This window comes from Grammomys surdaster, unplaced genomic scaffold (genome assembly GCF_004785775.1).
Source record: "Grammomys surdaster isolate TR1022 unplaced genomic scaffold, NIH_TR_1.0 61, whole genome shotgun sequence".
NCBI classification, from domain to species: Eukaryota; Metazoa; Chordata; class Mammalia; order Rodentia; family Muridae; genus Grammomys; species Grammomys surdaster.
In genome coordinates this window covers 21,866,609-21,880,532 of record NW_021604563.1, presented here as the reverse complement: position 1 = coordinate 21,880,532, position 13,924 = coordinate 21,866,609, and the positions used below count along the sequence as shown (strand labels likewise).

At 36.2% G+C, this 13,924-nt stretch overlaps 1 protein-coding gene across 1 annotated transcript; it reads left to right on the top strand.

Moving 5' to 3' along the window:
- The first annotated feature begins 3,807 nt into the window (after positions 1–3,807).
- Lpar4 (lysophosphatidic acid receptor 4) lies at positions 3,808–4,920 on the top strand. The gene has a single exon (XM_028752482.1). It carries the CDS (start codon positions 3,808–3,810, stop codon positions 4,918–4,920), a length of 1,113 nt encoding a protein of 370 aa, XP_028608315.1.
- The last annotated feature ends 9,004 nt before the right edge of the window (positions 4,921–13,924 follow it).

Below are 13,924 nucleotides of genomic sequence, written 5' to 3'. Positions count from 1 at the left end.
AACCAAACCAAACCAAACCAAACCAAACCAAACCAAACCAAACCAAATCAAACCAAACCAAACAAAACAAAAAACCTTGGTTGGTCAATGGGGGCCCCTTCCAGGATTGCTGTCTTATGAATAAGTACTGTAGTTAAGGTTTCAAACACAGGAAGGAACTTTTTGCTGTACAAGGAATTAACTGAAGGATACATTTCTAATACAAAGTTAAAGATATCAAGAAAGACAGGTAGAGATTTCTAGTCATGGGTGAAAGGAACAGACTTCTATAATGTTCCTTTGTGGTATGGCTGGAACTGGCAAGCTCATCAAACTACTCATAGCCCTGTTGAATCTTCCTAGCAGGAGCTGTGAGTCTCAGTGGTAATGTTTATACAGGAAAGAGAACACAGTATAGCCAAGTTACAGAGTGAACTGTGTCTGAGTCAGAAATAGATCTTTCTGCTTCCAGTGCTGTGTTAAGACCCGACACCACACCCTCCCTGCTAGACAGCAAAGGTGGTGTGTGTCCAAGCAAGGGAGAGCTATGAATAGGGCCATAGTGGCACTTTTCCCATGCCCTCTCTTTAGGAGTGAGACTGTACTGCTTTCTTGTCTGTGGTCCTTTCTATCCCACAGGCTTGATTACCCAAAGCAACAGAGTAGAAGTGTCATGCATTTACAGACTGTCTGCTGTGGGTATAGTGTGTGTGTTCTAGTGGCTATAAAACTGAAATACAGTAATAGGTATGTCAATCAACTTGATTTAATCACATTATATTGCACCAATATAAATATGTATTGATTCATTTATAAATCACATTGCACCCCATAAATGTAATGCAGTTAGTTGTGATATTAAATTTTTGAATAATGTAAATTAAGAAATAAAATGAAATGATTATATTTCTGAAAAATCGGAATGTAGAAGTAGGATATAAAACTCAGTTATTCAGAATAAAAATCTAGGAAAGTACAAAATAAGATATAGCCAGGGAACTTGTGGCACTCTTAGTATAAATATAACCAGGGGGTAAAGCTGGAGGGGGCTCTGGGAAAAGTTGAGAAGCCTTCTAATATGAAATCCTTTACTAGGTAAAATAATGTTGCTAGAAGTGCTTATTGTATAAGTGGATATAAGATTATATATGAAGTCTGGTTTCAATGTTGAGTTTTAAAGCCTTATAAATTCTCAAAAGTACATCACTGGGTTAATAAGAAATTACTTCTTTCACTGTCTTCTTGATTTCTTCTAGCAAAGAATTTTTAAAAATGTAAATAGTATTTTTAGTGAAGATGAGTATTCTGGACTACTAGATAACATCAGTTAAAATAGTAAATGAAATGACTGAAGAGATTGAGAAGTATGGCCTTTGCACTGGTCAGCATGGATATACATTAAATCAGAAACAACACAAACTGTGTCTGTAGCTATGAGCACCATGGACTGAGATTTTTGAGATTTTTTCAGTTTCAGCTGATTGGCTTCAAGGTCTTAAATACAGCACTTGAAAACTATTCTTCTGTCCAGCAAACATGGAAGGGACAAAATAAAGTAGTGAGGATGAGATTAGAGGACCCCCTCCTAAGAGTCTTAATATAAAATAGATGGCTCCAAAAAGTTAAAATTTCCTTACCTCCTCTTCCCCTATTTCTCTCCATACTTCTGTCTCTCTTTCTCTGGCACATTCTTTTTCATCTCCTTTCTGACCCCCCTGCCTATTTTTTATTTATTCCTTATGTGGACCAGGCCTGTTAGACTTTACTTGGTCAAGATCCGTACTATTACTTTGCTTTTTGTACATCAGGTTTGCTTTGGGGAAAAGTTGAATTGGGTTTTTATGATGAAATTGCCAAGAAGGACCATGATTTTTGGTGACTCCATAAAGGCTATTGAAGGAAAATTCAGGATGGCAAGTTCTAATTGTAACTGGAACACCATTACAATGATAACACCACTGCTTTCCCCCATATGATGGAAGTTATTCCTCCCTCTGGGTACTGCAATGAGTGACTTTTTCTTAAGCTAAGTATGTTTTTCTCATGTCGGACACTCCGGGAGGTAACTTTAGTCTTCTGTATTTCTATGGAATTTCTCTTCTACCCCCTTCCAGAATACATACAGGGACTTGTTGACTTGTTTCCTTGGTGTTTTAAAGGGAAAAGTGAAAAGGGAATCACTTCAGAAAAAAAGCTATTTGTATTTTACAACATAATCATGTGAAAACCCGTTACTGGCTATGTCAGGGAACAAAGGCCACTTTCATTTCATATCCCTACTCAAAAGAATCATTCAACAGTTACTTATCCACAGTGTATTATTTGACACATTCAAAAGACAGAATAGCCAATAGTAGCTATTAACCTAGGAGAAAGTTTCTAAGATTTCTACATGTATCTTCAAATCAAATTCTGTTGACTTAAATATTTAAACAGAAAATTGAATTAATAATGGCTACCATATATAAAGCTGTTGGAAGGAAAGCCTCTAAATGGCCAGATCAGATTTTGTACAAGGAATGAGGAGACTGTTCTAGTCCTCAATTTTCACATCCCATTATTTTTGATGTTGAGACAGTGCTTGAATATGTAGTCTAAACCTATCTAGAACTCACTCTGTAGCTCAGGATGGCCTCAAAAGTACATGAATTCCACTGCTTAGGCCTTTCCAAGTGTCTAGGGTTATAAGCACAATCCACCACACTCTGTTGTCATTTGTGTTTGATGAGGAAAATTGATATTGATTAGGTCCATTTTAGCAGATGAAGGCAAGGGTGTGGCTGATGGGGCAAGCAGTGGGAGAAATAAAAGGAACATATATATACCAGGCTTAGGGTTTAGTTGGAAAGAGAATCATGGAGTGCTGGAAGGAAATGAGTTTGATATGTTAATCTCTTCCTCAGAATGGCAGACATAACACAGTCAAGGAACTTATTTCTTTTTATTCTTGAAATGTTTTCCATACAGTATATTTTGATCATATTCTTTTTTTCTTCTCCCAATTCCTCCCCAGTTCCCACCCCTAACAACCCAAATTCATATTCTTTTTCTCTTAAAGAAACAAAACAAACAAACTAAAACAATGGAGTCCATTTTGTGTTGGGGTAGAACAGTGAAAAATCTTAGCTATCAGATTTAATTAACTAAGGGATTGTACCTTCTGTGCTTCTGTTTTACAATTAAAGGTGAACCAATAAATTGCTTTAACAGTTTATTGATAACTGTTTAGAGCATGCACTAGAGGCCTCATATCTACCCACTGTCTTATACAATAAAGTTAATAATTGGACAAGGTACTTTAGTAATATTAGAGAACAAACAGTACAAATTTGGGTAACTTGAAAAATTTATGGTTTAGGAATCAAAGATATGATTTCTGGTTTTAAATAAATATTTCATTCAAATCCCCTCCCAATTCCAATGTATTTTGGAAGTTGAAAATGGATCTGCAAATTCCACAACATTAGTAGCATCTTAGCTATTAAGTATTCCTTGATTTTCCCTTGAGGAATATATGCTTTATTCATGTTTATTGCAATGATAAATTTATTGTATTGTGTGATCTCTGCCATGTCCACAATATATTCTTTGTTGTACCATTTAAATGTGGTATGTGATCAAACAGTACTTCTCAAGTCAAATAGAAGGCATATATTTTCTTGCCTGGGTGAGCAGAATATATTTTATTCCACAGAAATCTTGGAGGGAAGACAGATTTGATGACTCATTCTATCTTGTTTCCTATAGGAAGAAAACATTCTCTACTGGTCCCAAGTCTCAAGAGTGGTGAACCCCTGCACTTTGCAGGCTCTCTGGGAAAAAAAATCCATGGGTGACAGAAGATTTATTGACTTCCAATTCCAAGATTTAAATTCAAGTCTTAGACCCAGGTTGGGAAATGCAACTGCCAATAATACTTGCATTGTTGATGATTCCTTCAAGTATAATCTGAATGGTGCTGTCTATAGTGTTGTATTCATCCTGGGTCTAATAACCAACAGTGCCTCCCTGTTTGTCTTCTGCTTCCGCATGAAAATGAGAAGCGAGACCGCTATTTTCATCACCAATCTGGCCCTCTCTGATTTGCTTTTTGTCTGTACCCTACCTTTCAAAATATTTTACAACTTTAATCGCCACTGGCCTTTTGGTGACACCCTCTGTAAGATCTCAGGGACTGCGTTCCTCACCAACATCTATGGGAGCATGCTCTTCCTCACCTGCATTAGTGTGGATCGTTTCCTAGCCATTGTCTATCCCTTCAGATCTCGTACCATCAGGACCAGGAGAAATTCTGCCATTGTGTGCGCTGGAGTCTGGATCCTAGTCCTTAGTGGTGGTATTTCAGCTTCTTTGTTCTCCACCACTAATGTCAACAATGCAACTACCACTTGCTTTGAAGGCTTCTCCAAACGTGTCTGGAAGACATATCTGTCCAAGATCACCATATTCATTGAAGTTGTTGGGTTCATCATTCCTCTGATATTGAATGTTTCTTGTTCTTCTGTTGTGCTTAGAACCCTCCGCAAGCCTGCAACATTGTCTCAAATTGGGACCAATAAGAAAAAAGTGTTGAAGATGATCACAGTACATATGGCAGTTTTTGTGGTATGCTTTGTACCGTACAACTCTGTTCTCTTTTTATATGCCTTGGTACGCTCTCAAGCCATTACTAATTGCTTATTGGAAAGGTTTGCAAAGATCATGTACCCGATTACCTTGTGCCTTGCAACTCTGAATTGTTGCTTTGACCCTTTTATCTATTACTTCACTCTTGAATCCTTTCAGAAGTCCTTTTATATCAATACACATATAAGGATGGAGTCGCTGTTTAAGACTGAGACACCTCTGACCCCTAAACCTTCCCTTCCAGCTATCCAAGAGGAAGCTAGTGATCAAACAACAAATAATGGCGGTGAATTAATGCTGGAATCCACCTTCTAGGTACGGGAATCGTCTTTTAGGTTCAGCTACAGTGTCTCTTATGATTTTCTTCCTTTGCTATAAATAAAGAAACAAATTGAAGCTAATGATACTGAGAATAGGTTAATGTACCAAATGCAGACAGATACATTTGTTTGAACACTATTGTACATATTCTGTTTTGTTCAGTAATTATAGGTCAAGTCTAATTACAACATCCAAAACAGATCACACTCTTCTGTAGAGTGGACTTTTCATTATATAAATGACCAGTGGTCTTGACTTTTAGTGATGTGGGGATTGTTTTAAAACTTTAAAAAAGACATTCCAGTAATTTTGGTAATTGGGTTGGGCCTATAAATATAGAACAAATTCAGGGATTATTTAAAAATATCTGTGTTACTACTGATATATGCTAGTATTTTTTCCTTTTTTGAATTATCATTGAATTTATTTTACAAAAAGAACTATTTTTACCTAACGTTAATAAGGCATGTTGAGAAAGAGAAATGTATTGAATTTTAAAGGATTGGCAAATTTTATCTATATTTTAAAAGCATAAATGAAGTGTTTGAATAAATATGGGTAGGAAATTTTGGAATGTAGACAGCATTTACACATATATAATAACCACAATTAGTGTCAGCTTTTAAAAATTTCCTTTTAAAATAATTCTAGAATTTTCATATGACATTGTTAATCTTGAAAGGTGCTACATATGTGCCTGGCAGGTATAAAATAGAAAACTCATATAATTAACAGTGTCAACTAAAAACCTTTAAGCAACACTACATTATTTCTTAAAATTTTCACTTATCCTTATGGGGGTGGGGAATGGCTTGTAGAAAATATTTATTCTTCATGTTAAATGTTGGGGACACAGTACAGCCAGAGAGCTACAGTATTTGTGTCCAGGTCAGGAGCAAATTGAAAAGGTAAGTGAATAGAAGAGTAGCTGCAAGATATCTTAGAGCTTATATTAGTAGTTTTTGAAGTAGGGGTTAGATAGCTTTAACTTTGAAATACAATTTTTTTTCTGTAAAGTTTGGAGCACGTTGTAGCCAAGGCACTGCTGAATTTGTGCTCAGGTCAGGAGCGTATTGAAAAATATGTGTACATTAAAAAGAAGAAGAAGAAGAAGAAAAAGAAAAATTAACAAAAAAATCCACAAAACTAGAAAAGAAAAAAAAATCAAATAAGAAAAAATAGTTCCTAATACTTGCATCATTGTTTTATAAGTTTTAAAGTTCTATAAACTTAAAAATACTATGCAGTTTTAATAAAAATTTTAGCATAATTCAATTAGAAATCTGGTAAAATTGTGTCTGGGACAGGATTGAATTATAGAAAAATACATAATTTGTAAAACTCCAAGTGCTACAATTCGCCGATGATGCCTTGGATCAAAATGCACCTAGGCAACTGCACAACTGGCACCAAGTTTGAGAGGGAATGGATAAAGACATCATTTTAAAATTTACAAGAGAAGAATCCTTTTTATAACTCACAAACAGAAAGAAGAATCTTTGTTATTTTTCTGATGTATATAGTAGATGTACCTTAAATGTGCATCAGCTGGTTTAAATAATATGTACAAAATGTAGCAACTTAAAAATGCCCAGAAATGCCAGGCAGTGGTGGTGCACTCCTTTAATCCCAGCACTTGGGAGGGAGAGGCAGGCAGATTTCTGAGTTCAAGGCCAGCCTGGTCTACAGAGTGAGTTCCAGGACAGCTAGGGCTACACAGAAAAACCCTGTCTCCAAAAACAAAAACAAATGTCCAGAATTTTCAAGTAAACGTCCAGGAATAACACATCTTGTATCTTGCTGAACTTGTACCAGAGAGTGGTTAAATTAAAAACCACAAAACAATGATGAAATGGTAAAAAATCCAAAACAATGAGCAAATTCTTGAAATTCCTTAACCTGCATTTCTTTCTGGTGACATGTAGGCTTAAAAGTAATTAAAAAAAAAGTAAAAATTAGTGTGCACAATGCAGTGTTAAAGGCTGCTGAATTTGGGCTTGCGTTAGGAACTAGCTGAAAAAAAAAATGTTGCTAAAACAATAGAACAATAGTGAAAATGAATTCATGATTTAAATTCCTAAAAATAACTATGCATGATATTGTCTTGCAAAGAAAGGTAATTGTTGGAAAACATAAGGCTGTAGGCTCAGTTAGACAAAAGTAGGTTAAGTTAGGTGGAGTTTAGTTGTTAGGTTAATACTGTAAGTTCAAACTACTAATCAAAGTATGAAAAAATTGCTTGTTTCCTTCAGTATTTTTCCTTTTTTTTATATTGTGAACTCTCTGTACTCGTAGCTGTTAAAATTATGGAATTTTAGCATTATGATATCAAATTATTGAATTGGATGTTAACTGAATTCACATGAAATACATTTAAAAATCATTTTGTTATGCATAATTTCCATGCTTAATATTGTTTATTCTTTCATATTTTACTTTATTTTGGTTAATTTAGTTTTCATATTTAATATAACTTGCTAGTAATAAAAATGGTGATGTGAATAATGTAACCAACAAATTGTAATGTATACCTAATTGTAAAGTTGAATTTATTTTACATTTATAAGCACAGGTAATCCTTCAGCTGTAATTACAACTTTCATTTAAATGTGTATTAAATATAATAAAACATATTTGGACTATTAAGGTATTATACTTTGGTCAGCTATATATTTATTCAATTCTTTGTTCTTAAAGCACCCAAAGATACCTATCTTTATCTTCTTCCTATCCTTTGAGCAAAAGCTTATTAAAATATGTAATTTTTAATGACCTCCTAGGCCAAGTCTTTAAAAAACATGGTGACAGATGCTATTTGTTTCACATCTGTTTCCTTATACTTTCTTTCTCTGCTTCTAACCCCCCAGTAATTTCACCTACAGAAATAACCACTGCTGACTGGTAAGAAAATGATATATGAAGCGGTGTTAAAACAGTGGCAGAGTTGTGAATGACTGCCCCTTCCCTTGTCTCCTATTATTTTTCTTCTTTCTGCCAGCTTTGCATCTTAGAAAAGGCATGCAACTAATTTAGAGGACTGTAAAAACTGTGTGCCAAAGAGGTTGTGCTGGAGAGAAATAACTGCCACTGTAAATAGTAAAAGTCATCAGTTGAGCCTCAGCCTCCCTTGTTTCATGGTAGGGCCTCAAAAATGTACTTCTCTCTCTATCTCTCTCTGTCTCTCTCTTTGTCTCTGTCTCTGTCTCTGTCTCTCTCTCTCTGACAATAAGCAAAAGAAACATTTATTAATACAAGGTTGAACTACACAATTAAGAAATTTAAATTACTGTGTTGTCATAACATCCATTGTTATTAGAATAGTTGAAGGGGAATGCAATAAAGTATATTGCTATGATGGAACCATATTCCAGTCATATTCATAGGCACATACATGCCCAGCTATAATGGCTTTCCATGTACCTTTCACTAAGCATCATGAGAGGCGCTACATTCATGAAAAAGAGTGCAATTCAGTGCTCTTCAGACATGATGAAACACTCAGAAGTTTGGAGGAAAATAATTTTTGTATTTCTGACTAGGTGCCATCAAAAACTGTAAGAGAGTTTTTTGACTTTATGGTCTCTATGATCATTTTTTGGCAAAGAAAGCTAGAGCTATCATATTATCCAGTTCTACCACTCCTGGCTATATGACCAAAAGAATGCCAGCCAGCATTACAACAGCGATGCTTCATTATGGTGTCATTCACAAGAGCTAATGTTTGTTTTCCAGTTGCTTATGAAGCTCTGAACAGCTGTTATTCAAAATCTATACTGAGTCTGTATACATTGAATGTTTGTGCCCGATTCCCTTTCAGCAAAGTGTGGTATTAGAGGACTGAATGATAGCTAACTCAGTGCTGTAATAAAGAGACTTGACATAAAAGCCTAAAAGCTTTATTCTTTTTGTCTCTTTATTCTTTTTTATTGGATATTTTATTTATCTACATTTTGAATGTTATCCCCTTTCCTAATCCCCCCAAGAAACTTATCCCATCACCCCTTCCCCTTGCTTCTATGAGGATGCTCCGGGGGGGGGCCGCCCATTCCCGTCTCCCCGCCCTGGCATTCCCCTATATTGGGGCATCAAGCCTTCACAGGACCAAGGGCCTATCCTCCCATTGATGCTAGATAAGGCAATCCTCTGCTACATATGCAGCTGGAGCCATGGGTCCCTCCATGTGTACTCTTTGGTTGGTAGTTTAGTCCCTGGGAGCTCTGGGGGATCTGGTTGGTTGATAAGTCATTCATTTAGGCAGATATCTCCCTCACTTTGTGTCTGAGTTCATCTATTAGAAAAAAGATCCCTACATCACCTCTGATGTCCCTGATGATTCTAGCACTGAAACACTGAGCATATTCCTGTCGAGTCAGAACTAATGTTGCTTATTAGTTTGAGTACATGGATGATGGTGTTCACTGGATGTTAGATATTATATTAAGCAATTCATTACTTCCTATCAGTCCTATGATGGAGGCCACTTTCTGTAGGTGAGAAAATTGAGACTTAAAACACTGAGGATCTTAAACTAAACATGGGGCTAGTAAGGCAGAGTATGATTTGAGCATAGTTTTGTGTGTCAGTTAAGCAGGTACTTTGTATCCATCAATAAGGAACATTTTTATTCTTCTCTCATACAATACATTCCGACTACAACTTCCCCTCTCTCCAGTCTTCCCAGTATCCCCTCCCTCCACACCCCTCTCCCTGGCATCCACTTCTTCACTTCCATTGAGAAATGAGTAGGCCTCCTGGGGATATCAACCGAACATGACATAACAAGTTATAATAAGACTTGGCACAAACTCTCATATGAAGGCTGAATGAGGCAACCCAGTAGGAGAAAAAGGGGTCTCAAGTGAAGGCAAAATAGTCAGAGACACTCTCCATTGCATTGTAGGGAATCCCACAAGAATTCCAAGCTACACAACCATAGTATCTATGCAGAGGACCTAGCCAGACCCATGCAGACTGAGATTGCCACTTCAGGAACAGGGTTTTTTTTTTTTATGTCAGGGTCTCACTATATATTGTATATTGGACTCAAACTCACAGTCATTTTTTTTCAGCCTTCCAAATGCTAGGGTTATAGGTATATGCCATCATGTTAAACAGAAATAAGATTTAATGGTAGAAATGTAGCCATTAACAAGAGGGATAAAAGTCTCTCCAACTTCTTTTGAAAACATTTTACAAAATGGATGCTTACTCTGACTTACAGAGAGGCCAGAAAGAGTTTGAATAGTAACAACAATATTAATACATACATTTAAAGTGTCCATGTATGTCTGAAGGTAGCATATATAGAATTCTGGATGTATCCATTGATATTGTTATTGCTATTTATGAAAAATTAAGGTTTAGGAAACGTAAGTAACTTGCCATATAGTACAGTTAATAAACTGCAAGAACAGGACAGGACTTAAACAAGAGCAGGACCTTATGAGCCTTTGGATTCTAAGCCTCAGTGAGGCATGCAGAGAGTCTTCTCTTTTTCTAATAAAAAATAACAACAGCTAAGATTTATTGAATATACACATACATTAGATTCTGTCTTAAATACTGTATCTGGTATTATTAAATTGCTACTTCCCATCACCAGCATAAAATTTTTATTGATTATTTGGGCATTTCACATAATTTATCCTGATCACACTCACTTTCCAGTACTCTCAGGTCTATCCCTCCCACTGTTAAGACCCCCCCCCACACACACACACTCACAAAGAAGACAAAAAGAGAGAGAGAGAGAGAAAAAAAATACACCAAGTCCAATTTGTGTTGCCCGTATATTCACTCAGCAGAGTGGTTAAGTTCCCAGTGTCCAGCCCCTTAAAGACAATGAGCCTTTCCCCACCCTCACCCCTGTCAGAAGCCACCAACTGTGAAGAGTTATGTAAAGTTGGTACTTTTATTCTCTCTATAAGTAAAGGAACATAAGACACTTGGAGTTAAGAAACATGTTGAAAGTCTTACAGCTTGTAAACTAGTGCTAGTATGAAGTATACTCCATAATTAAAAGAAGAACTCAGTGATCAGGAATTTCCCCTTGGTCCAATGTGTGTGTTATTACCCTACTGCCTTCACCTCAGAGCCCACATAGACTAATTGTCTTGCTGGTCATTAGAATGAAGCCAATTCTTAGTTTAGTCCTGTTGTATTTTCTGTTCCCTTTATATGGAATACTTTTCTACCATGTCTACATGTGGCTAATTCTCATCATTCAGGTTCAAATGCCACCTTTTCAGATATGCTTGCTTGGTCACAATATATATATATATTAGACATCCTGAGTAAAATGTAACACTATTTTCATTTTCTCCTTAGTGCTCCATAATACCTTTTCTTCCTTCTCTGATTCTTTTTCATTGGTTGCTATGCAAATTTCCCAATAAAATGTAAGCTTCATGAGGAAAACCAAGTTTCTCCCTTTTAGTACAGAATCCAATACAAGCAATGCTTAAGTCATACTTTTGAGAAGAATAAAATCAAAAATTCTAGAAGAAGTCAGGTCTCTGGGATGTTAGAAGCCTTGCTTACCTACTCTACTGCCTTTCAATTTATTCTTCAATTCTTCTTTTTTTCTTTTGACTGCAACATCATTTCCAACTCCTTTATGCCTAAGAACCTGAATGTTGAAGAGTATAATCTTTGTTTTACATTCCAGTTGACAACTGTATTTCCTAGATAAGTTGTGCTCATTAGTCTATCTTTTTTGGTATTTTTTTTTTTTTTTGGAATGTAGTGGTTCTCTAAACATTAAAGGAAGAGCTCAAAGAAGGACATGTTTTCAGAGTATTTAAAACTCTTAAGCTGTATTCAAATCCCAAGCAAATAATTCTACCTTTCCTTTTGCAGTTTCCCTGCATTTAATTTGTCCTCCCTGGTACTTGCTGGCACTTGGAGTTATATATTAGACTGGAACCTTCAGTCCATATGGCATGTCACATAGCACATAAAGTTGACTACAAAGAAGGATCTTGTTACTGGTAATTCTGAAAAGCTCCCATTCCTTTTAGCACACATTCCTCTACTTGATTTGCAAGCTATTTCTTTACTATAAACCACTGTCTAGCCATTCAGAGAACATGTTTTTACTAAAAAGGAAGGAGAAAAAAGTAAAAGCAAGCAAGAAGGGAGGGGAAAGTGCTATGTAATTGGATGCCATCCAGGAGGCACATACATAGCCTCAACTGTAATGGAGTATAATGGCAGCCTTTTTCTAGGAGGATCTGGGGCCAATGCTCACAGTTTTCTGTTTGCAGTTTTACTGTGAGAAGTCTGTGCTGGCTTCTCAAATAAAATGCACTACTATCATCATCTGCCAAGATGCTAACTGAAAAGATCCATTATTTTTGATATTTAATACCTTATAAATTATATGGAGATTGTGTTGACCAACATGAACATCTGGGATGATGGTCAGGGATTTTTTTTTTCCGTAGGTCAGGTAGACTGAGTAAGTGCCTGTTCATTCATCAATGACCAATTATGCATTCATGGAGAAAAGGTCTCCTCGCAGCTGTTGGTCAGCTAACCTCAGAGGAACTGGGATGGCTTGTAGTGAGGGATGGGATGCAAATGAACAGTGCCTCGTTGGAATTTATATGGAAAATGTATAGCTGCCTGTTTTCGAACAAACATGAATTGTGAGCTGGCCAGAGCTTGAAGGACATACAAACTGTTTCTTGGTTAATCAGATGAATGTGTTCTTGGAGTCTTCCCTTCTCTCTAACTGTCTCTTGAATAAAGGTGCTTAGCTCTTTAGTACTAGCTGGAAATGACCTATTTTCTGACCACTCTTCCAGTTTGTATCCAGATTAGTCTCAAGAAGAGATACTTGAAGATTCAGACATCAGTAGTGTTATCTGGTTTGTCATGAAGACTGTTGACTCTGTTGTTAATTCTCCAGCTCTTGTTGAGCCAAAACACTTGCAGGTATGTTTTGCACAGCTTCAGTTTGCTCTGGGTCATTTCTGGCTTCATGTTTAAGTTTCAGTATAGGGAGTGCCTGACACACCTCCCCCTAAAGCTGAGCATGCCTGAGGATTAGCTGTTCTCAAACTGAGATAGATTTCTATGAACAGCTTACCCGGCCTTTCCCAGCCCTCTGTGACAAATGGCATGTGTCTGCTAGGTTGCAAGCTGGGGCTGAGCTACAGTGAGTGGTAAAAAGCATGAATACAAAACTCTGTTACTACATTGAAGAACGGGTGCAACAATTAGAGCTAATAGAAAAATAGCCATCTTCACTGAATTATCAGATGTTGAATTATAAAGAAATTAAGTTAATACTTCTTAAAATGAAATTAGAGTACAAAAACATCAGAATTGTTTTTACATGCTTGTTTTTGTTGACTTTAAAATCTTCAAATCAGAATTTAACAAATTTAATATTTTTTGTGCTCCAAATTGTTCAGTGTTCAAGCATTTTTTGATAGTCATCATGAAGCTTGCTGCCCATGTATGTATGCATGTGTGGGTGTTTAATGTACACTGTATTCATAGACTTACACATCATAATTTATGGAGTGTATATGTGAGCGGTATGTATATGATATGTTTTAGAAGTAATTTTTAATAAATTGTCAACAATACTTGAAAAAGTTTGTTATAAGTAGAAATGCTATATTATCCATAAATAATTATAATAAATACTTTATTTAGGAAAAGAAAACAGTGTGAGGGGTGATTTCTTACATTATATAAGTAGGTAATTTCTTTTTTTGTTGCTTTCTAGAAAGCCAAAATACTATATGAAGTGTTATATGCACTGTCAAAATGGAAATCAACAGAATAGAATAACTCTTGCTATGCTTTGTGCCCCTAAGGGTCTATCCAGTGGAAGTGTTATCTTCAGAGTGGCAGTGTTAAAATGGTAGAATCTTTAGATGTTGAAGACTAATTGGAGGCCAGTTAGAGTTGTGCTATCGAGAGAGAGAGAGAGAGAGAGAGAGAGAGAGAGAGAGAGAGAGAGAGAGAGAGAGAGAGAGAGAGA